This window comes from Calliopsis andreniformis, chromosome 12, assembly GCF_051401765.1.
Source record: "Calliopsis andreniformis isolate RMS-2024a chromosome 12, iyCalAndr_principal, whole genome shotgun sequence".
In the NCBI taxonomy this organism is placed as follows: domain Eukaryota; kingdom Metazoa; phylum Arthropoda; class Insecta; order Hymenoptera; family Andrenidae; genus Calliopsis; species Calliopsis andreniformis.
Window position 1 is genome coordinate 16,655,203 of NC_135073.1, and position 22,421 is coordinate 16,677,623.

The window sequence follows — 22,421 nt, forward strand, 5'->3', positions numbered from 1 at the left end:
GCCGTTCTTACCGAAACTGTTGAGATGGTGATGTCGGTAATGTAGAGTGGTTGGGAGATTCTTGGGTAACTTATCGTTTTTGTTGGGAAGGTTTTTTGTATTTTGTGCTGCGTTGTTTTAGGTAGCATTGTATTTTATGAAGGGATGGAGAGGGATAAATGTGCTGAAATTATTGGGGCGTTTGTTGAATATGTGAAAGATTTGAATTGGTAGAATGGTAGTTTTTCAGGTACTACGTTAATCAATATAATGATGTGTAGACTGCATTTGTTTTAGAAATTTTATTTCAATGAAGCTAGAATTAAAAAATACGAATGTCGTAATTGTGATAAGTGTAGTTATATTCCTAATAAAAGTAAAATGAAAAGATTTATAAAATAAAATGCATATGAATGCAACCGCGTGTATATCGGTAAACTAGAGTTCTAATGTTGTTACCGATGCATCGTGTTGATGTTCTGTCTCCTAGCGCACTCTATCGGCCACATGGTTCGTCAAATATAAAATTCACAAACACAGTCTTTACATTGCAAATTGACCAAAAAATAGACGTCTCTTTATAAAAACAGATTAACACTAGTAAAGAATAATTTTTACATCATAAAAATTATGAATAGCATTACTTCTGTCCTTTTATAAACTGATAAATATAACTAAAGTCTTTCTTCGTGTGTCCTAGACCAATAATCGCTCTAAATATTTGATGCGCCAAGGAACCCAGAGGAATAGTTGCTTCCACCCTAGTGGCAGCTGATTGTGCCAAACCTAAATCTTTGGCCATTAAAGCTGTACCAAAACCTCCCTATAAAGGAAATCAAACCAAAATTCTATTGCATAAAGTTCACATTCCAGAAGATTAAAACTGGATAATGAATTAGTTTACTTCGTAATTCTTCGAACTTGGAACGTTGTCGAGAATTCCTGGTACAGGATTGTACACTTCAGAGGACCAACATCTTCCCGAGCTGGAATTTACAATTTCAGCCAATACTTTTGCATCCAAGCCCAATCTGAAACGCAATAAGATTACCAGAATAATTAAATTCATTGGCCATTATCCTCTAACTTTTTGCCACATTACTTCTGCCCGAGATTGAAAGCTTCCGCTGTGCCAGCCATACTAATGGCCAAAAGCATATTATTGCACAATTTTGCAGCTTGGCCCATTCCCACGTCTCCGCAATGTATTACCCTGGATCCCATTGATTCCAGCAGTGGCTTGGCAAGCTCAAAGTTCTCCTTCGATCCTCCCACCATGAATGTGAGGGTTCCATCTTTAGCTGCGTTCACACCTATGAAAAATCCAGCTATTAGAAACATATATTCCTATCTCTTGATCCCAAATTTCTAGAAGTGAACAATTTTCAAGTACCTCCAGATACTGGACCGTCAATAAACCTAACGCCAAATTTTTCAGCCTCCTTTGCCATTATCTGAGACACAAATGGATCGATGGTGCTGCTGTCAATCAACAGAGTACCCTTCTTTGCTGAACTGAAAGTATGAAAGACTAAAGAAAATATAGTCAATAGAATATCAAATCAAAGACACCTGTAAAATTGCAAGATTCTGCTTACCTTAGCACACCATTTTGTCCATTGTAAACGTCAACAACATTTTGGCTGGACGGCAGCATTGAAACGACAACCTCGACATCTTTTACTACTTCAGCAGGACTCGCGACACTATTGGCACCCGTTAGATTCATCACAGCTGATTCATTGACATCGAAGACGGTCAACTTGTGACCCTGTGACGTAGATGTAAGTAAATTAATATTGACTTGGAAGAAACTCTACACCGCTTAGAGTCACATCTTACTTTTTTTAACAGGTTTCTTGCCATGTGACCGCCCATGTTGCCTAGACCGATGAATCCGACTCGCGAGAAACATCGTGTCCCTAAATTTGTATGTATTAATAATAAAATAATATTCAATGTGTTTAATAAATATTTCTCGAATAAAACTTTCCTTATAAGTGCTTTATTATTAATTAAAAATAAACCTACCTACCTGTAGCTTGACGAATAAACAGCGATGCTGGTAAAACATTCATCGCGGAGAAATAGAGTCCTCAATATGGCGGCGAAATTACATATTTCAGACTTGATTTCATATGCCGATTGTGGAATCAGGCCTGATTTTAATATCGAGTCGCCGTATGCATTTAAAAAAGGCAGTACATTTCGAGAACGGCTGTCACCACTTCAGGATACCATTTCTATTCCGTAATCAATGCAAATGAAAGACTTTTCGCACACATTATCACTATCGAAGCGCAAGCAGAAACTGAGCGCACGAGCCATGTTTACCGCGAAGGCGATGAGTATTATGAACGCGTGGCCATGAATTTTACGCAATATCAAACAATTTTTATCAACGCGACATACAAGGTTGATATTACTATGGCTATGCCTTGTCGCTTATCTACGAATGCTGTTGTACTGTAATTGCGATAAAAGATTATGCATATACTTACGTGTATCAAAGAAATAAAAATGTAGAAATGGATGTGACATGGTAACAAATTTTATTGGTTGTACTACAAACGATCATTTTATTTTTCTGATATAATTCTATTGGTCAACGCTTGTGTTTTACAGACATTATCGGATATTACAATTTAGTCGTAAATTAAAATTTCATGACCACAATAACTTTCTACGGTACTAAAAAAAATAAAGAAGAGGAGAAGATAGTATCGCGAATAATGCATTGCATATTATCATCTGATACTAGTAGCCTTTCCTCTGCACTAAAAAGAGTTGTAAAAACTATCAGATCGTTAATGCATAAGGGATGAATAACTGTTAAAACGTTTACTAATTTTATTCAATTAGTTCCATTAAAATCTATCATGTATTTCATAAGTAATATTTATGATTAACATTTCAAAGATTACCAAAACTTAGTCAAGGCTGGTAGCACACGCCAACATAAAATTTAAGTTCAGCTAAGAACTATAATTCATTTTATAGAGGCTTCTTTATCATAGCCTTATCGACTATCAAACTCCTCTAAACATTCGTGTTTACACCTACTGTGGGGTTGTTCGATTGCACGTGTAGGTATGTTCAGCAGCCTGGGTATATATTTGCATCAACCCTCTACGTCGAATTATGTGTACACGTTCCTGCCGAGAACTCGAGTCCCATTTCCAAGCTGGATGCACTCGTGCCACGTAGCGCGTACTGTTGACCCACGGCTTTGTGAAAAAGAAAAGCTCGGTCTCGGGCAAGATCAGAGGCTCGTGATTAGAAGATTAAACAAAGGGTTTCCTTAGTTACGTGAAAGGATCAATGCTCACTCAAAGAGCACCGTAATTAAACTCAGCCAGCAAAGACCAGGGCTGTGTTACACAGTATTTACATTTATATGTGAGAATTATGATTCGCCGCGACGATGAATCCATTAATTTGCACCTTTGCACTGTTTCTTTGCTCAGTGTTCAGTAGTAAAACTGACATTCTCATACCAAAAACTAGATCCTGGATTTCTGACGATGACTTTGCGACGATCATCAACCTGTCACTTTCCTCTACGATGTGCTGCAACGTCTACTTAAGCGGTTAGTAGAAAAGAATTTTACTCTTTTTAAAACTGTTGAGCCTAGGTTTGCAAATTTTACTTAGATTCAGTCGATGATTCGGAAGTACTGTTCAATCAATTCAAACGCACCTATAAGTACGAGTACCTCTTGAATCGGAGCAGCTATAAATGCGACGGATATTTCTTGCTAAGCTCGCGTGAGGCAGAGATTGCAAAATTTATGGAGAAGTAAAATAATTGTTTTAGAATTAAAATGAAGAGAGCATGTTTAGTTTACGAAACACTTTATTTTGGTAGGCTTTCGTTAAAGTGGAAGACAGAAGTTCTTGTCATATTGAATAACTATGTTTCCAACGATTCCATCATACTCAATCATTTTTTGTACCAAATGGCAAATGTAAATATAGTTTCCTTATCTGGAGTATGGAAGCTGTCACAGAATTACTTAAAATCTCGGTCATTCATCCGGATTAACAGGTACATTAATAGAAAAACCGATAAAGAGTTATAAGAAATTCCACAAATATAATTGCTTTGTTCTGCTAAAATGGGAAGGTACGACGAAATGAGACACGACTACGCAAATATCAATCTGCATGGCAGAGAATTACGCGTCTGCAGTGTCTATCGACCGCCTATGACTTACCTAAATAACACTGCTAATAAAACGATCGATGGTGTGCAAATGGAAGTGTTCACTGTGAAGAATGGTACATTTTATTAGCTTGTTTTGCATCATTATATATGATACACATAATCGATTCTCTTCTAAATCGTAGATCTAGAGAAGGATGGCGTGGAAATGCAATTGTTCTTGATTATGGCGGAAAAACTGAATTTCACGTGGACTATACAAAAACCAGAAGGAATTTATATGTAATTAACTACAGTGATCACTACGTTAGACTATAAAAATGAGTTAATGATTACCTTTCTATAGGTATGGCAGACGTGTGAATGAAACAGAGTGGAAGGGTGGTATGATACAAATGATCCGCGATAATAAGGTATATGTATTTCTGTATTAGTAATCGTTCTACGCTTATGGGATGAAACATTATAATAGGTAATGGTACCTTTAGGCAGACATCGCCTTTGGTAGTATCTGGCTGACCCAAGACCAAAACATGTTCGTGCATTTGTCAGAACCATGGTACCAATTATTCATCCACTTTTTGGTACCTCGACCACAGCGAACGACAAGCTTCTGGGCCCTCACCAGGCCATTCACGAAAGAAATCTGGTACCTTTTCCTATCCATGATACTCTCCCACAGTCTCTACACATACACCCGTGCCTGGATCGACCCAATGTTCCCGAAACGCAAGTGCACAATATTCGTTTTGAGTATGCAAAATTTCCTAATTGCAATAACAGCTTTTAATCCGTATTCCCCAGGTTTCCGGAATTTTCTAATTACCCTCATGGACCTAATCGGTTGTTTGCTGAGCAGCTCCGTGCCGAAAACCATCAGGAACAACAAACTCCAGATACTTCTGTGGAGAACCGCGGGATGGTTAATAATCACCGCTTATTGCAGCAGCCTTGCAGCCCGGCTGGCGAGCTCGGAATACGAGAGCAGGTAACGCTGGACCATAATTCTGAAACAATGCGAAAAGATCGTGCGCGCTAATGCGTTTCCAGGATCGATACCATCGAACAGTTTCTCCTGGCGAATTTAACATGGGGAAAAACGGGTCAAGTGCCGCCGTTCCGTGATTACTTCGATCTCACGGTACGTGCACACATTCTGATTACATATTTTAATTAGAATAGCATATCTGTGTAAGTTTACTCTCGTAGGACCCGTATTCAGCCCAACTGCCGAGTAGATATCGTTACGTGGAGAGCGACAGGCAATCGAGAGACCTCATCGCGCAGGGTAACTACGCGATTTTCGGAAAAATCGTCGACAAGTGTTTTTTCCCCGACGACTACATCTCGAACGAGGATCTGAAGGTAGATAGGTCGGACCGAACGAACCGTGAACAGGAAATGTGATTTAATGCATCTCTATAGCATTACAGACTTATGAAGCAGTCGGTGGGGAGCTTCTATGCTGCCTTCGCTCTTCAACCGTGGCTGTTAGAACCTGTGAACAGAGTAAGCTTTTTAAACATTGCATTTGCTTTTCATTACCGTCGTTTATTTGAAAGCAGACCTATTTTTGGAACGTCAAGATAACAAAATGTTTTATCTGTGATGCAATGCTAGATTATATCGCTTTATTATACAATCTACTAATAATTATGGGTTATTAATTATACACATGATTAATAAGTTAGCAACAGAGTATAGAAATGAAGGAAACGTTTAAAATACATTACTTTTCAATGTCGTTGCCAAGAACTGTTTTTACTGATGTTGTTGCAGATAATACTGTATTTAAAGGAGACCGGTATCACGATTTGGCATTTACGCGACATCATTCGCAAACGAGATAGCTATAATCTCCGCGAAGTTCTCCAGGAACATGACGGATATGACGGAAGCGTGCAAGTTCTCGGACTGACGCCGTTAGGAGCTGGATTTTCGCTGCTCCTCGTCGGTTCCTCGATAGCGATACTGGTATTTTATGTGGAATTGAAGCGCGCTGCTAAGTCAACATCTATTCGCGAAGTTCTACGACGTATTGACGGCAAACGTAGATCCAGAGAATCAGAATAGCATGATAAGCAGAAAAAATCTAGTCATGATGTTAATTTTACATTGCTTTATTTATCAAACAATTGCTCGTTTAAAAGATCATATCTTTCAGTAAGAAATTTTTGGTAAAATCTCTGACCTTTGATATTCATGTATCAGTTCTTTTATCTTATTTGCATTTCAAATTCGTCAAATACAGTATAGCTATATTTTATTCTGCTGTAGGTACGTGTAATTATAATTTTATAGAATTTTTTAGAGAACTATGAGTTCATTACTGCTATGGTTAGTATTACTATGATTATATAGGAAGAAATAGATTTATTGTTTGAATAAAATAAAAATAAATATATCAAACATTTTCATTTATCAAGGAATATTACCATTAGGTTCCCATAGGTTGAGTTAGATTATAAATCGACTCGCGATTTAGACTGATAGGCTGGGCAAATGTTTCTAGCGCAGAGGCGACTAACGGTCTGAAACCGACCCTGCCACCCGAGAAACAAGTACTGGCCTGCATGGATATAATGACGCGAGAGGAGGCTAGCAGTTAGTGAGGCATAGTACGCTCGTGCTGACGACACCTTGACAGAGAAGTTGTAATAAGTTGATACGAATGGAAAAAGGATTTTAAGTGAAACAAATTAAAATATACGAAACGTGCCATAGCTAAAAGTGTTTACACGCTTGTACCTAATATGTTTTAAATTGTGATAGAAGCAATTCAGTGGTTTTTTACTGACACCAAATATTTGTAAGTACACTTTAAGGACTATTTTCGGAGACTATTATACATTACGAAGTATTTTTTATTATCATTATGGAACCTAGTCTTTGATGTAACAATTCTCTCTCTCTCTCTCTGCATTAGTAAAGCTGTTAATCGTGCCTCTAGTCCTGAAAGTTTTCATTCTTCCGGAATCATGAAAAAGAAACACATCGACGATGGTGAGTGATACTTGACACTTCGAATATGTATATTTATAAGCATATTATTACAAGGAAATATAATCATTGGAACTTCTGATAGTCCAACCAGCCACGGTGGACGAACATTTGAAGGTGCTTTTGGAAGATCGGTCTCTTCTCAGTACGGAATTTGTGAAAGTAACGCCAGATGATTTACCAGAATGGTTCGACGAGAAACTATTCAAAAGGTAAGTGAAATCAAAAGAATGTGACTACAAATAGAACTAATTAGCTGATGTGTTATCTAAATATCGCAGAGATAATTTGAAGACATTTTTGTTTTAGGGGTCAAGAGTTTCAAACACAAAATATACTGGGATTTACAACACTATGTATCGCGGGTCTACTTGCGATAATTTCTACTCCAGGGACAGAGAATGTAATTATACTTCTCATTTCGATAAAGTGAAACTTTTGAACTGAACTTTCGGACTTACGCTTGTTATCTATAACAAAGTATTAGTAATCTTTCTGTTCCATAAATTTGAATACATACATATGCGTAGCATATACAGTAAGAATTAACGTGGTCTTATTCATTGGGCCACTTTTTCACCGAATCATATTTAACAAATGTATGTTGTAACTGTAACGACCTGTGCTCACTGAATTCTAGTATCAAGTTCCTCATCGTGCCGCCAGTCAAAGAGTTACATAAAACGCATTCAAGTAGTTTATATGAATCACATGACGACGAACAAGATCGTATCAGGCATTACAAAATCGTCTCTTCACAGGTACTCATATATACCAAAAGGAGTAGCACGCCTAAGGCAGCTTTCATACGATACGTAGGAACGACGCTGCTCACACGTGTGCTTTACTACAACGACATATTCAGCCCAAATTTAAAGTAAGTCCTCAGATATTCGATTAAGGCTCCCAGAAAAAACGAAGAAGTCTCACAAATCTGGGATTATCCCATTCAAGGTGGTTCAAAGCGATAAACCTAATTCGAAGTAAACATGCGGTTAACTCCAAAAACCATATCAAAGCGGGATTCCATGGGATTTACCAACAAGATATGGCAATCACACAATTTGGCTTCATGGGGTTTGCTTTCACAGCACCTGAGAGCGTGGGGCTAGCGCATCGTACGCGCGAAGATCTTGAGGGTCTCAATCACTTCTGGCGCGTCACTGGTTATCTCCTGGGTATATCGGATCGGTAATTACATCACTGTGAAGACAACTTAACGTTATGTGAAAATATTGTTCCGATAAATGTATTGGATTATTTGATAATGATCAGTTGCAATCTCTAGATTAAACATTTGTCGCAAAACGGTGGAGGAAACGACCGAATTATGCAGAAAAATCTCGACTGAGATAATCGCGCCTTACTTAGAGAAGCCTTCCCAGAACTGGGAAACAATGGCGTTTAGTATATTAGACGGTCTGTGGTATGGTGATTTTTTGGTTAACAGGAACGCTCTTATAACTTTGATGTATAATTTGATTGGAGTAAAACGTAAGATTTGTTTTATCTTTTCATGATTTCTAATTCTACAAAAAAATAACAATAATCTTATTTGTAGATTCGGTTCCTCTTAGCTGGTTTTCCTACTTCAATTTCAAGCAGCGTGAATGGACCTTATATCTGTGCAGTAAGTGTTATCTTTCAATGAAAAAATGATCCGTCTGTAACTGCATTCTAATTAAATTCGCTTGTTTGTTCTAGGCGTACCCTATATTGGTGCAGTGATAAGAACATATTTTAATTACTTAATAGCTATCATGTTCTGGTTTAACGAAAATTATCCACTACTAGCTTGGATTAAATGGGGCAAAGAAAACGCAAAAGTTTGTCCATATTCAAAAATGTAGAGGTACCAAATTAGAGATAAAGAGTTCAACTGATCAAGGTAAATCTCATTTGAATAACAAATCTATTATCATTTATTACCCACATTTAGATAATCAATAAGCGCATTGCAAAATAAGTTATGACAGTGCAATATTACCTTTAGTCGATATCAACGGTACGACCAAGCAAAATGGGCGTTAATGGTTTCGATCGCCAGAGTTCGCTGCATGTCGCATGTCACTAATTAAGCAACCATGGGAATAGCAATTGTCGCTACGTAAATTTATGACTCATTACTCGATTTCCTTAATTTATACACACAGGAAGATGAAACATGAATGGATATAATTCAAGGGTAACAAATCGGTTATTCTGTAAACCAGAATATTCTATATTATTCTATAAAATAAAATAGTTTTCAGATTCAGAGGCATTGATACCACACTCCACATCCTAATTAGCGATATTTAAATAAGAGAAAAATCCGAGAAATCCATCAATCTCTCGTCCATACACGAACCAGCCCCTCGGACCATTTCCGTGTCCATTGGAGCCTTGTCAAAAATTGGTCATCCTATCTCGTTCTGCCTCGGTGTCCCAGCCGGGCGATAATTATCAGTCGCAATTTGTCTGGCACAGTGTTCTCCGCTCAACTCCACCCACGGAACACAGGCTCGAATATCGTCCCTCTCGCGGCGCTCATCCATTCGATGTGCCATTATCCCCATCTCTCCTCTCGCTTGACGCGCTCACCGCGGCAGGATCGCAGGAACGATTTTTACGCGTGTCGCGTGATTCCATGTTCGCCGCATCTTCGATGCGAGCTGGTTAGAGACTTGCGTGCGAAGTGAGTCTTCGCCTCGCACACCTTCGTACGGCCGACCAACACACAGGGGCCAACGTCGAGCGTGCTGCTCGGAAACGCACACCTGCCCATCCGCGTACATGGAGGAACGAAGGCGTATGTAACACGGGTCTCGAGTACATAATACACAGCCATATATCCTTCTGTCCCGTAGCTACTCTCCCTCGACCCTGTCGCCTCTCTTCTCGGTTCCTCTGCTCGTTCCTTGGCGCACCGGCCCTTCCCCCCGTCGCATCTCCGCAGCCAACGATCTCTCCCCGCTGCCGTCCTTCCTGCCGCCCCGTTCCACCGTGCCATCGAGTCCTCCTCGTTCCCCTCCCCTTGCCCAGCTTGCACGACCTAAACGAGATGACTCGTCGCGGGGACAGAGAGAGGAGCGGCGTCAGGAGGAGACGCTGCCGCTGAAGAAGAACGAGGATGAGAATCACCGGGGTAGAAAGGAAGGCGGAGGAGGCGGAGAAGGGGAGTAGGTATCAGAGGCCGTCCAGAGAGGAGAAAGAAGATGGCCCTGCGGCCCTCGTGTTACACAAAGAGATCCGCGCGCGTCTAAAGCTCGATCCATACGCAGCCACGGCAACGTGGCTCCTCGAAATCGTTTTGCGCCGCTGTAAATTGCGAGCCATCGCTGCCGCCGTCGTTGCGCGTCGCTTCCTCCTTCTCGGCTTTCCCGGGGAGGCGACACGGATTACCACGGACGCGGCTTCCCTTTTCGGCTCCGTGCCTCTGCTAGGAACGCCAAATTTTTTAAAGGTGGACGCAGGAAAATCAACCGCCCTGGGGGCAATGACGAAGTGCTGGAAATGATGGGAAAACGAGACAGTGGACGTTTCGGCGAATCTATCTTAAAAAAAATTAGTGATAGTGCTTTTAGACCAAGCGAGTGAATGCTCCTTTTCCTCCCACCTTCAACGAAATTTAACTACGGTATTGTCACAGCCGACTTTAGTACTACCTGTGCTGAACGAAAAGCAGTAACACTGGGAGAGTCCGATCAAGTGCAAAATCGAACTCCCGCAGTTCGCTGTTTTTCGTTGAACATGGCTAGTAGTAGAGTCGGCTGTGGTATTGTAAACGAATAAACTGAATGAAAAAATGCTCGAATCACGAATTTTGCTGAAGCTGAGAAAAAACGAGCATTCGTTCTCTATAAGAAGTTAAGGATTCAGAATTCTTAGATCCTGCGTTTCGAATGCCTACTTCGCGCCATGTTTCATGCACATACGTTCACGCTTTCCTGCAACGTAAATGAAGCATCAACGTGCACCGTGTTAGAATGTTACCCGCGATCGATACGTAAAGCTATGATGCAAGAGAAGACCAGAGAGAACACGTGTTCCGTGGTGCAACGCATTAACGATAAAACTGTCTTATTCTCTGGTTCGACGTCGAATTCTCTGAGTACTCGAAGCTAGGAAGAGATTCAGAAACTGTGTCAAGGTTACAATGAGCGCATTCCAGCCCTGTCAAAGTTATCAATCAATCTGAAATAGAGCACAGTACTGAATACTGCGCACGTAATCATGATACATTCACGTGACTCCAAAAAACTAACCATCTGTATCAAAAAATAGGAAAACCTCCTCGATACGCCATATACATAAATCTCGGCGAATACTCCTTCCGAGGTATCAAACCTCGCTACCTACTTATTCCTGAAAGTATGTATTTGTCTTTCCTTGTGCCATAAATTCCGTATTTACGACCCCCCGCGAACGCACACAGGTCCCTTGTAAGCACATACGCGTCCACGTCCATGGAAAAATGCTCGGCCGTAGGCAACGCGTGCACACGTAAATCGTATAAATCCCGGGTGCTTCCGGTGCACCGTGATTCCCCGTTTCCGCCCTTAGAACTATGTATAAAGATTACGAAGCTGGTCGGGTCTTGTACGGGAGCTATTACGAGACATTATCTCTCAGGTGTCTGACGGCGTTCGCGCTCGCGCCGCAGAGGATTCGCGTTAGCAGCTCGCGGTAAGAGGAGAACGTTCGTTAGGCTTTCACGAGTTAAGCTAGATAACCACGGGCATTGCGTACGATCTCCAGGGCGCGTATCGCATCCACTCGAACGACGTGCCTTTTTTCCCTTCCTCTCGCTGCTTCCTCCCAGCCCTCCCCGCGACGCCCTGTATCCCTTCCAGCGTCTTTCGATCCAGGAACCCCTCTCTCTCTCCTGTCCTCCTCGCTACGTGTCCCCTCTCCTTCCTGCCCCCTTTTTCCTTTTCTTCTTTCTTTACGCGCCGTGGTTCGCGAGGTACGCGACCGAACGAACGACTCCTCTCTTTCTCTGGACGGGAAACGACGCTGTCCTCCCGATGCTTTCGAGCCGGCGCAACGACGACGACGACGCCGAAGACGGCGAGAAACGCGAGCACTCGCGCGACGGGATGGCAACCCGAGACTCGAGGCTCTCCTCCTGCCTTCGCTCGTCCAATTTCAAGATTTCCCTTCGCGAGGGGTCGCGTGGGAGATGGTTACGCGATGCGAGTATAATCGATACTTATAATTAGGCTGTTCGACAAGGAGGTAATTAATGGCGGTGTTTGCGTCAAGCTGGAAGACACCCCGATTTACTTGTTATTTTGGGGAAGGTAAAAGTTTCGGCTGGATTTTCTGGCAAAATTTCGCGTAATGTAGAACTCCACTTATTTTGTGTCCCTCGAGTAGTATTCTTGCAAGTCCTGGTAATTCTTCGTTCGCGATATAGAAAAAGGTTTCAGCGTTCGGATTCGTGCGGCCTGTAACCCACTACTATTGTAACGATATGACGAACACTGTTCCGCACTCCAGGCCGAGCGGTCGACTGTGTAATGAATTACATCGATCGACCATTTGTATGCTAATTGCACTGAAAGACCATTTATAAGTAAATAATTGTATAATCTATAAGCAGGATTGACCATTAATGTACAATTAATAAATCTATTTTGTCACGCGATCGGCAAATAATTAATATAATAATAGATTTATTGGTGTTTACAAACATTGTTAGCGCAAGAGCTGAATTTCGGATGCAACAGAGCTGCAGGGTGCAGCGGCGTTCGCATCGGCGCGGGCTTTCCGAAGTTCTGGCTTTAACGGATATTGGCAAAGGGGAGTCGAGCCAAAAGGGCTCCTCTTTCTTCTTCGGATAAGAAATGAGCGTCCGCCAATGCTTTCGAGTCGGCGCAACGTCGGCGAGCAACGAGGAGGACGACAAAGTGCGAGCAGTTGTAATGAGTTTCCTCGAGGTTCCTCTATTTCCAAGATTACATCGGGAGACAGATACGGTTGAATTCGTTGAACGCGAGAATCTTTCCTCCTCTTATTTTGCATCTGTCGTGAGATGCAAGTGAGGAAGTATGTTATTACGCAACTGGACTAATTACACGACACGATATTATCGGTAAAAATGCGTGGCAGAGGTACACAACAAAAGAAACAATAAATCGCACTTTCTGTTCAAAGCTGACACAGCTTAAAAAAATATTAACCTACTTCTATTAAAGTGCTTTATGATTGTAATTTGTAAACCAAGTTTCTTGAGTTGCCTTTTGCAGCGAAGTTGCGAAAGGTGAACAGAAATGAATAATCATAGTTTAGTGTTTCTGGCAAGACTTAATCGTTAACGCCAGCGAGGTATTCAATTTGGTTAGAATCCGAACTACGTCGTTTCAACTACTGCGTGGATCGAAGCACGCCCTGAAAAACCCACCAATGAAAGGGCTCGGCCTGGCGTCCTCGCCGATGCTATTTACGTCATCGTGGTTCAACGGTGACATCGCGTAAACGACGGCCAATTTTTATTACTTTTTGCCACGGCAGATTCGTCTTCTTCAACGAGTCACCTTGCACCTTTACGTCAGGAACGATACGATGCACGTTTCCTCCATATAACGTTCCGAACCGAGGTCGTTCTATTCCTCTCTCCTGTACGTGTTAATCGGAAGACTCGATGACCAAAAGTCGGACATAACGAGGGGCGTCCATCGAAAAATCGAAGCGGATAAAAGTAAGACACGCCTGCGAATTGGGTCACGCGGACTGTACGTGCTGTTCAGAGGCCAATTAACGCGGTAATAGGGTGCAGAGTTCGAGAACAGCGTAGGTTTTATTACGATTACGACAGGGATGCAACGAGGTAACTGTATCAACCTTGTCGCAGGTGTTTCTGGTCATAATAACGATCAATTTACGTGTCGCTGGTCAAAGGAGACGAGGAGACTCGACGCTTTTAAAGGACGCGTAAATACTCGCGCCTCGAGTTTAATTAGTATCTGTTTCCTCCAAGCTCTCCATAGAAGAAAGACATTCTTTTTTTCCTTTTTTTTATTAACACTAGCTGTATATACGCAGAGATCAGAGAGCGTGATTTAACAGTCACTGTGCGTTGCGCTGGAAGGGTAAGGGACAGACGGTCCTAAAGTCGTGCAAGTTAGAAAGCATGGTGGAGAGAGAAGTGAAAAGACACCCGTTAGAATCCCCCGATTCCTCTTCCGGCGTTCGCGCACAGAAGAGCACGAGGCGAAAGCGAAATCAGCAGTAACGTAACTTTTAATGTATGCTTGACTCGCTGACTCTCGAGAAATGCAGATTTCGAAGATAGCTCGCTTTTCCTAGTGTACGGAGCGTAGAAAGCGACATCGTAACGTGCACCAACTTTTCTCTGGAGTACCACATACTTATCACGATCCACCTTGCTCGATTCGATAAAATTGCGATCTTGGACTTGGTCCAATTAACATCATCTCATGAGACACAAAACTTACGAAGTGCAAGGGCAGTTGGAGAGTAAGAAACTTGCCTCTCTTTAACCATCTGAGTACCTACTACTAACATATAGACACATTACCAGAGGCTTTAGGTGATCGATGCGAATTATACATCGAACGCCCTTTGGTGTCCACAAGTACGATCGAATTTAAAAAATTCCCCCATTTAAAAAAAACTACTCCCTCATTTGCGCCTCCCTAAAACTCAATTACGTTACAATTAATAGAATTTAAAATGGTAACTGTTACCTCACAAATGCTCCAGCTCTCGTTCCACCAAAACAACCCCCTCTCCTCCCACGTGCTCCGCTTGAGTCATACGCGTGGGGTGGCCGAAAACTGCAGGGTGCAGCGTTCGCTGGTGTCAGTGTGAATCGGTGGACACCCGTTAGATGGTGTGTAGCGAGGGGAGGCGGGCCAGGTGGTCCGTCGGTGCGAATATCCATTATAGATTCGGCGGAGTGTAGCTGTCGTACGATCCTACTCATTTTCCGTGTATTCGTGCGCGGCGTATTTCTGGCATCGACGAGGAGAGCGAGCGAGGGACCGAGGCAGAAAAAAGAGAGACAGCGCGGCCGTGTCCTGTTCGTGTTGGTAAAGGTTCGTGCGGTTTCCTCTGTGTTAGTCGAGGGAGACGGTAGTGGTGGCGAAGAGGCGGGTTAGTTCGCGAGGGCGCCTGTGTCGGCGCTCGCGGCGCCACCGGTTCATTCCGCCATCGGCGCCCGCGACGTACGGACGTGGACAGACGCGAGCGCGGTTCTCGTTTGGGCGGACAACGTGAAGACGATCCGGGAGAACGTTGCACGCGGCTACGACGCGGCCGTGAACGTAAAACGCGATCGTACGCGCGAGTTCGAGCGAATTCGAGCGAGTTTCAGCTCTGTATTCGTTTAATCGGTAACTGCGGGTGTTCGCGGTAACCGTGGTACGTATAGTTCCGTATAGTAGCGTGTGAGAAAAAATAGTGCGACGACGTATCTGTCTCAAGTGAGAATCCACGGAGCGATAGAGAGTAAGAGAGAGGTAGAGAGGGGGCAGAGAAAGAGGGAGAGAGAGAGAGAGAGTGAGTGAGAGCTTGAGCGGGAGAGAGAGGGAGGGAGGAGAGGTAGAGCATCGATTGTCCTTTGTGTGATCGTCGTTACGGCTTCTCGTTCCTCGGGACGCCACCGCGACGTGTCGTGCCGGGGCTCGGAACGAGTGAGAGTCACAGTCGCCTGGTCGTGGCTTCGAGGCCCGATCGCCCAGCGTCGTGTTATACCTGCGCGTCCCTCTCACGAAGTGCGGCCCGAAGGTCTCGTCGAAGGTCCCTCGCCTCGTGCCTGTCGGACAGACGTGGAATGATATTTCGTCGGAAGGTGTGCAGCCAGGCTCGTTAGCCAGTGTCACGCGAGAACCGGGAATTTCGATACGTTTTAGGTAAGAAACATCGTTCTTTAAACTCGGCACTTCTGTATTGGTAGTGAGTTGCCGCGGTATTTCGGTCCCCCTCGTTTCCTCCCCGCGTCGCCAGTGCGAGAGATTACGTCGGATCCTTGGGGTTCGAGGTTGTGACACAGTTGTGCTTCGCTGGACAAAGAGATCGATAGATCGCACGTCAGTAGGTGAGACAGATCGAACCGTCGTAGACGATAGTGCTCGGGTCCGTGACGCGACGTGTCCGGCTTGTGTTTATCTGTCTCACGACCAACCGCTGAAAGTGCAAGCGAGACGAGGTAGATGTAACACGACAGACGAGGAGCTAATTCGTTAGGTAAGGTACAGTATTGCTGCGCTGTAACGGTACAAGCGACTCCTTCGATTCCGCCGTGCAATAACCCTCCGTGTACCTGTGCCCGCGTCCTTCCTTCCGAATTCCATTCTGTGGACGATCGAGCTCGAAACAGTTGAGGGTCTGCGATAGCGAAATTTCTGCAGCTGTAAGAGAATATAGCGTAAGTTATATGCATCGTAGTTCTGTCTTTTTTTTATATTCTCATATAATTCAGTGTTATTGGAATCTCGTTTTTTAACATAATCTGCTTTTATCGAAAACGTAGATTCTATCTCGTAGACTTCACCTGGGTTATAAACTCAGTTTTTTAAAAGCGTGACTTATGTCATCTTGCCTTATAGCTACAGAGATATTCGGGTATTCGGTGGGTGTTCCGTGAGTGACGTTCCTCTAGAAAATTTAAAGCTCGGGATATGCAGAAGTATACATTGTACAACTTGCGTAGAGTTCTTAGCTGGAAGAGTAGGTAGTACATAAACTAGGGAAAGTTTCTCGATTCTCCTGTGCAAAGTGTTTACCAGTCATTTCCATGCGTGATACTAGATGCATTAGGCAATAATAATTACCTCCCATTTCTCAGATTTAATATTCTAATCATTAAAAGCAAGTCGAAACACATCTGCTGCAATAGTCCTCACATTTCAAACCCTCTGCATACGCATACATATTAATCTAAGTGAATAGATATCTGTGAGGGTTAATTCCTTACGCTCAAGCCTCTGACACGTACGTGCTCGCCAAATCTCCAATTCCTGCAAATCTGTGACTGTCGCGAAGCACTTGACGCACCAGTAGGAATACAAAAAGCATCTCAACGATCGTAAAATATAAATTGATGTGGAATATGATTGAAATAGTTTTGGCCAGTGAATTCGAAAGTAAATTTGAAAGGAATCCGATCGTTAAGGGTTAATACTTGAAGCGAACGTAGGTCTTCGCGGTCGGTCGTAACTGAGACAACTCAAGACCGATGTGACGCAATTTTCGTGCAGGTGCAATTACAACCGGCGATCGCGGGGCAGGCACGGCAGCAAAATCGAGAGCCGTCTTAACGGGTCTTCGTTTGGTTTCGCGAGCACAGCGATCGCCGCCGTTTTACCGTTAACGACCTAAATCAACGACGAGCGAGATGCGCGTTCTTTCCACGGGGAACCGAGAGAGCACTTCTCGCGTCGAGTGCGACTGGAGAGGAGAGACGAGAATACGGGAGCGCAACGACTCCGTGGCGAGCCAGAAGTCCTCTTTTCGACGATTTCGTTCGACGACTTTCAGCGAGTCGCTTTGAAGGAACGACGAGGCCCCGATCATCTGTCATTCCGTGTGCGCGTTCCGCGGAAACGCTCGCCGCGTTCTAATAGCGACGCCGTTGCCACTGCGACCTCGCATTGGCGTAGAAATTCACGTCGAACGATACCTCTGCGAGCCGAGAGTCCTCTAAAATTGGATCGCGCTGGATACCGTGAACGACACTCGAAATTGTCTAACACAGGGCACAGTAACTTCGATACCGAGCTTGGAATTGGGACTAAAAATTGACGAGGAGCAGTAATGCACGGGCAGAAACTGACAGAAATCGCCTCAGGTTAACCAAACTCGAATTTCGCATTTACTCCCATCAAATTGCACCTCGAATTTCACTGGCGAAATTGATGGGAACTCTCGTGGATTGGTTCGGTGAAACCGGAGCGAGGTTATTGGCATAAAAATCGAAATTAAAAAAAAAATGCATCCACAATCTCCGGTATTCAATAGAATGGCGTCGCGTCGGGGGCCGCGCGTGACGCGTTTCAAATTCGAAACCAACATCGCAACCAAGACACACATTCGGTGACACGTTTCCAACGAGACCGAATTCGGCGTGACGAGATTGTTCGAAGGATCGTACATCGCGAAGGTACATATATACGTATCTTTATCGATGATAGGTAACCGTGTACGCCGAGGTGAGGAGCACGGCGACGATGTGGGAGAGTGGGGAGAGAGGGGATCGGTCAAACGATAACGCAACGGAAGCACGTACAACGATACTCTCTCGTTCGGTCACGCTCGCGCGTTCTGGTTTTCTAGCGAAATTGCCGAGGTCTACGCCGTAATAATCTGGAGTCGACGGTGCCGCGGCGGCTTACATCGATGACAAATAGATCGATAACATTCGAGAAACAGTTATCCTTCCCTGAACGTCCCCCTCTGTCCCCGCCCACACTGCCGCCTGCCTCTCTCGGGGAGCTCGATTGGGTTTTCACGCAGCGGCGATGCTTTATTTCCGCGTTTCGTTTCCACCGATTCATGGCCTCCCGAGCGTAACGTTGCGGCGAATATTTGTCCGTCTCCTCATCGCCGCGCGACGAGATACGGCCACGGCTCGTAAACCATCCCGGGGAACAAAGGGAGCCGAAGGTTTTTCCCCCTGCCGTGTGCGCGTCTTGCTTTAATACGGACGCGAATGAAACAGAAATTCGTGCGGACTGAACCGCGATTGTCCGCCCCCGAGGGAATCGGGGTGTAGGGAATTTGAAAAATCGAAGGAGCGTGGGCGAGGACGACCGTGAATTTAGCCTGAAACCCGTGAACCCTGAATGAGAACCTAGTGTGTATTGTTTGATCATTTTCTTTTTAGTTTGGGATGTGCTTCGGTTGTCGGTCCTTGTGTTTCGGTGATTCGATTTTCGTCGGAGTCTCTACAGAACGAAATTGAAGGATACTGAGTTTGTTCTGTTATTTCCTCTCTTTTATTTTCATTTACCCTTTATGTAATTCGGAAATCAGGTCTTAGAGACTTGGTGTAACTGTTTATTTTTCTGTATCTGTTATGTAAAGATCCTTTTCGTAGATTAGTTTGTCGTAAAAGATTCGAAACGTGGGTGATTTCGGGAAAGGTGAGCTAACAATACGAAAGAAGCGTCGTAGCAGAGCTGGATCGATCTTCTTACGAAATCGGGACGTGACTAATCGCGGAAGCGACGCAGTCCTCCGCAATCATGCGCTATCGCTCGCTACGAAACAGCCTCGCGTTGATCAGTTTTTTACCGGCACACGTTGCACAGCGATTCCAGAAAAACGACAAAACGGCGGGCCCAGCGAGTGGAAACAACGCGTTAACCCTTCCCCTCGAAGAATCTCGTGACTAACCGGCGTAATCCGCGCGAGCGCAATTAGCATACATGAATAAAGAATCTATGAATCCTTTAAGTCAACCAGCAAACGCGTCGTGAATGAATATGTACGTGCTTAGGTTTTGTTTCCTGGAACAACCGAGAATCTCGACTCGTCTTCAGTGGGACGATTTCGTCAAGTGTCTCGAGACTAGAGCAAACTGTTTCGGCACTGTTCGAATAGCTGTGCTTTCAGATAGCAGGACATACAGGCGATAGGGGCTCCCGTAGTATTTATAGAAAATAGTAGAAGATAATGGGGAGGACGTGTGCAGTGATAACTCGTCAACAGTATTCTCTCGCTATAAGCTCACTGGTATATTCATCCTGTGTATCTTAAAACTATTTCAGCAGACAAATTTTGTTCATTGTACAGTGTCACTCAAATCTTGATGGAGGATTAGATGGGGCTACTATTGGGAGCAAATAAATTTGAATTTAATTTGAGTAAAGAGGACACAGAATCTGAGAAGTATCGTGTATTACCAAATATTTTGTCTGGTTACCTGGTATCGCGCAGACTGCGATCCATGAAAATACTTTCTGTAGCAAATTCACAAACTCTCCTTTCCTCTTATTGAACTCTTCACCTTAGAACTCACCTATTCTGAAACGTACCAGGTCACGAGTAGACCCCAGAAATATCCTTCGCCACATCCACTGCATCTACACGTGCAACACGTTATTTTGAAGTCCTCCCAGCGTTCATACAGTCATCCAGATCGCGTCCATCGAAGGTCGCTTCTAGTTTCTCCTCCGTGCCTATGTTTTGGGCTTCGTACCGTTGTCCCGAGCCTCTTATCGCTTTACAGCAAATTGCTCGTCGTCACGGTGACCTTATTTTATTGCGCTCTGGCAGTCTGTTTTGAACGCGGCTCGGCTCGTGCGGCGATCGCAGTTTCCTCGGGACAAGCGACTCGTCTCTCCGGTTCTCGACTCGCGATTTCGGGATTTCGCCTCCCATAAAATCGATTCGGCTCCCCGGGCGTAAAAAGCGCGCTGGCCGCTCGCCTCGAACGGTCTAAGAGCTCTCGCAGGTACGTCCAATCATCGGAATTCGTTCTTACCCGATAAAAAGGGAGAGAGGCGGAGGGAGAGAAGGAGAGGATCGAAAAAAAGGAGCAGAGAGGGTCCGTTGGCCGAGACGAACCGGAGGCGCAGGTATCGGGTATAATTTCCTATCTCGCCGCGCGCGACGTCCCTGCAAATCGATGGCAGGTTACGCGGAGAGCGTATTTCGTTATATAGGAGGAGAAGGACTCGTGTTATACGGCTGGAACGATTCTCAGCCGCTTATTACCCGGGCTTCGTTGGTTCGTTCGTGCTCGGTCACGCAACGCGCGCCCGGCCATCGTGGGACTCGCTGTCGAATGAACTCGTTTGCGAACGGGAAGAACTGCTGTCGCTCGCTCGCTCGTTCGTGCCCGTCCACGTTTTCGATGAAAATCGATCGTCGCTGGGGAAAAAAGGAACGCTCGCGCGCGCCCGATCGCACGGAGACGTTACGTGCTCGCTCGACCTTTCCGAGCCTCTCGCAGCCTTCGTTCCAGGGGCAAAAAGGGTCCCTCTCTCTGTCTCTCCTCTGCGGCTTTCGTCCTGACTCTCCGCGCGTACCCCTCTTTTTCTCCGCGCCTCCCTTTCTTTCTGTCCGCTTCGCTCGCTCTGTCTTCCTCTTTCTGCCTTCCTTTCTCCGCCTCGCTACTCGCTCTCTCCCTACCTCTTTCTCTCTCTATATATATATCCTCTGTCTCTCTCGCCTCGTCTCTTTCGCACGCTCGACAGGCGACTAGCTCTCGCAGTCGACGAGAACGGGGCGAGTTCCCGAAATAATCGTGCGTATCGATCCCCACGCGGGGCGTGCAGGGTGAATTTATTCTCGTGCACGGGGAGAAGGAGAGAGGGAGGGTGAGACTACTCGTACAAGCTCGCCTCGTTACTTAATCGTTCCGCGTTAGAAACGAAGGGTATACAGCGTGGAAACTATAGCGCCGCGCGGCGGCTGTACGCCACCGAGCGTCTCTCGCTTGTTTGTCCCGGGGAAAACGCATAACACCCTGTTTGCCTGACGACACGCGAGTTACGATGAAGATATCGCTCGCTATGGGAAATATTCGAGACAATTACGACGGTTGGGGTAACACGCTCAGTGTCCTTCCGCTGACCGAACGTGGGATAAGACATGTGTCGCATTTTGCGACCCTTCGGTTGGTACACCTGAGTTGCCTTCTTGAATCGCGTTAGTTTAACCCTTGGTCGTGTCAGAGGTTCGTCTCGCTCGGTTGTGTTTCAGTTGATACTCGGGGCAGATGAGTTTCGGTTGTGTTTATAAACAGTAGTACGTTCTTTGAGCCTTTTTCGAGAGAATCGTCAATTCTTATTTTGGGAATCAGTTCAGTCGCGAGTTTCCTTAGGCATTGGTCGAATCCAGGTTAATCGAAGTGGAGAAGGATACGTAAATTATAACTGATGTTAGTATTTCTAAGATTCTACGATTTTCTTCTTCTTTTTACCGAGTTTTACAGTATAAGGATATTGGGAATATAATTTGTGTTCCAAGTGTGATTCATCTTTATAAGGCAAGTGGTTGATTCATTGACTGAGGCGTCATCTAGTATCCCGTGAACTAGTAACGCAAGAATTCTATAAAAATATTTTCTATGGCGAACCTGAGAAGCATCGCCGTCATCTCATAGTACCTTTCAAATTAAAACTCGTCTGTTCTAAACGGGGTACAGTCGGTCATAAAAGTAAACGACTAGGTTAGAAGCTACCTTGACATTTACTTTTATCAAGTATTCGACAGATATTTTAATAACACCGTGGAATACTATTTGAAATATATATTACAGTATAGATCATAAATAATCAACTGTGCTGCACTACGATCAACTATCCACACTCCGCGGCTG

General features: G+C 44.4%; 4 protein-coding genes across 5 annotated transcripts in view; 3 read left to right on the top strand and 1 right to left on the bottom strand.

Annotated features, from left to right (window-relative positions):
• Positions 1 to 257: 257 nt before the first annotated feature.
• Positions 258 to 2,225, bottom strand: LOC143185547 (3-hydroxyisobutyrate dehydrogenase, mitochondrial). Its single transcript, XM_076388645.1, has 7 exons — positions 2,015 to 2,225; positions 1,822 to 1,901; positions 1,578 to 1,750; positions 1,373 to 1,494; positions 1,082 to 1,292; positions 884 to 1,010; positions 258 to 802 (listed from the first exon to the last, which is right to left on the bottom strand). Exons 1-7 carry the CDS (start codon positions 2,055 to 2,057, stop codon positions 620 to 622), a joined length of 939 nt encoding a protein of 312 aa, XP_076244760.1. The 5' UTR covers positions 2,058 to 2,225; the 3' UTR covers positions 258 to 619.
• An 846-nt stretch (positions 2,226 to 3,071) lies between these two features.
• Positions 3,072 to 6,259, top strand: LOC143186286 (uncharacterized). Its single transcript, XM_076389860.1, has 14 exons — positions 3,072 to 3,247; positions 3,296 to 3,378; positions 3,447 to 3,569; positions 3,634 to 3,778; positions 3,848 to 4,027; positions 4,106 to 4,260; positions 4,330 to 4,426; positions 4,491 to 4,557; positions 4,633 to 4,873; positions 4,949 to 5,132; positions 5,195 to 5,285; positions 5,354 to 5,509; positions 5,570 to 5,653; positions 5,924 to 6,259. Exons 1-14 carry the CDS (start codon positions 3,072 to 3,074, stop codon positions 6,215 to 6,217), a joined length of 2,076 nt encoding a protein of 691 aa, XP_076245975.1. The 3' UTR covers positions 6,218 to 6,259.
• On the top strand, positions 6,069 to 9,401 carry LOC143185545 (uncharacterized). Of its 2 annotated transcripts, none has more exons than XM_076388642.1 (11): positions 6,069 to 6,118; positions 6,657 to 6,953; positions 7,076 to 7,147; positions 7,230 to 7,356; positions 7,454 to 7,547; positions 7,906 to 8,021; positions 8,099 to 8,335; positions 8,433 to 8,638; positions 8,706 to 8,774; positions 8,849 to 9,032; positions 9,138 to 9,401. In XM_076388642.1, the coding sequence occupies exons 3-10, from the start codon at positions 7,123 to 7,125 to the stop codon at positions 8,992 to 8,994; spliced, it is 1,020 nt and encodes a 339-aa protein (XP_076244757.1). In that variant the 5' UTR covers positions 6,069 to 6,118; positions 6,657 to 6,953; positions 7,076 to 7,122; the 3' UTR covers positions 8,995 to 9,032; positions 9,138 to 9,401. The 2 variants fall into 2 exon arrangements, with proteins under 2 accessions (XP_076244757.1, XP_076244756.1); XM_076388641.1 differs by having other exon boundaries at positions 6,070 to 6,118; positions 7,071 to 7,147.
• A 6,555-nt stretch (positions 9,402 to 15,956) lies between these two features.
• LOC143186227 (bromodomain adjacent to zinc finger domain protein 2B) overlaps positions 15,957 to 22,421 on the top strand; it is a 127,933-nt gene continuing 121,468 nt past the window's right edge. Inside the window, exon 1 of the mRNA XM_076389767.1 lies at positions 15,957 to 16,005. The gene's annotated coding sequence lies outside the window, so the exon portion shown is untranslated. The remainder of the gene's footprint in view (positions 16,006 to 22,421) is intronic.

Excerpts from the sequence above, each read along its gene's own strand:
- LOC143185547 (XM_076388645.1), bottom strand. The coding sequence starts at position 2,057 with ATGAATGTTTTACCAGCATCGCTGTTTATTCGTCAAGCTACAG. Across the intron at positions 1,293-1,372 it reads TGACGGTCCAGTATCTGGAG|GTGTGAACGCAGCTAAAGAT; the intron begins GTACTTGAAAAT and ends GATTTTTCATAG. Across the intron at positions 803-883 it reads CAAGTTCGAAGAATTACGAA|GGAGGTTTTGGTACAGCTTT; the intron begins GTAAACTAATTC and ends TTTCCTTTATAG.
- LOC143185545 (XM_076388642.1), top strand. The coding sequence starts at position 7,123 with ATGAAAAAGAAACACATCGACGATG. Across the intron at positions 7,148-7,229 it reads AAAGAAACACATCGACGATG|TCCAACCAGCCACGGTGGAC; the intron begins GTGAGTGATACT and ends AACTTCTGATAG. Across the intron at positions 8,022-8,098 it reads ATATTCAGCCCAAATTTAAA|GTGGTTCAAAGCGATAAACC; the intron begins GTAAGTCCTCAG and ends ATCCCATTCAAG.
- LOC143186286 (XM_076389860.1), top strand. The coding sequence starts at position 3,072 with ATGTTCAGCAGCCTGGGTATATATTTGCATCAACCCTCTACGTCGAAT. Across the intron at positions 4,874-4,948 it reads CGACCCAATGTTCCCGAAAC|GTTTCCGGAATTTTCTAATT; the intron begins GCAAGTGCACAA and ends CGTATTCCCCAG. Across the intron at positions 5,654-5,923 it reads TGTTAGAACCTGTGAACAGA|ATAATACTGTATTTAAAGGA; the intron begins GTAAGCTTTTTA and ends ATGTTGTTGCAG.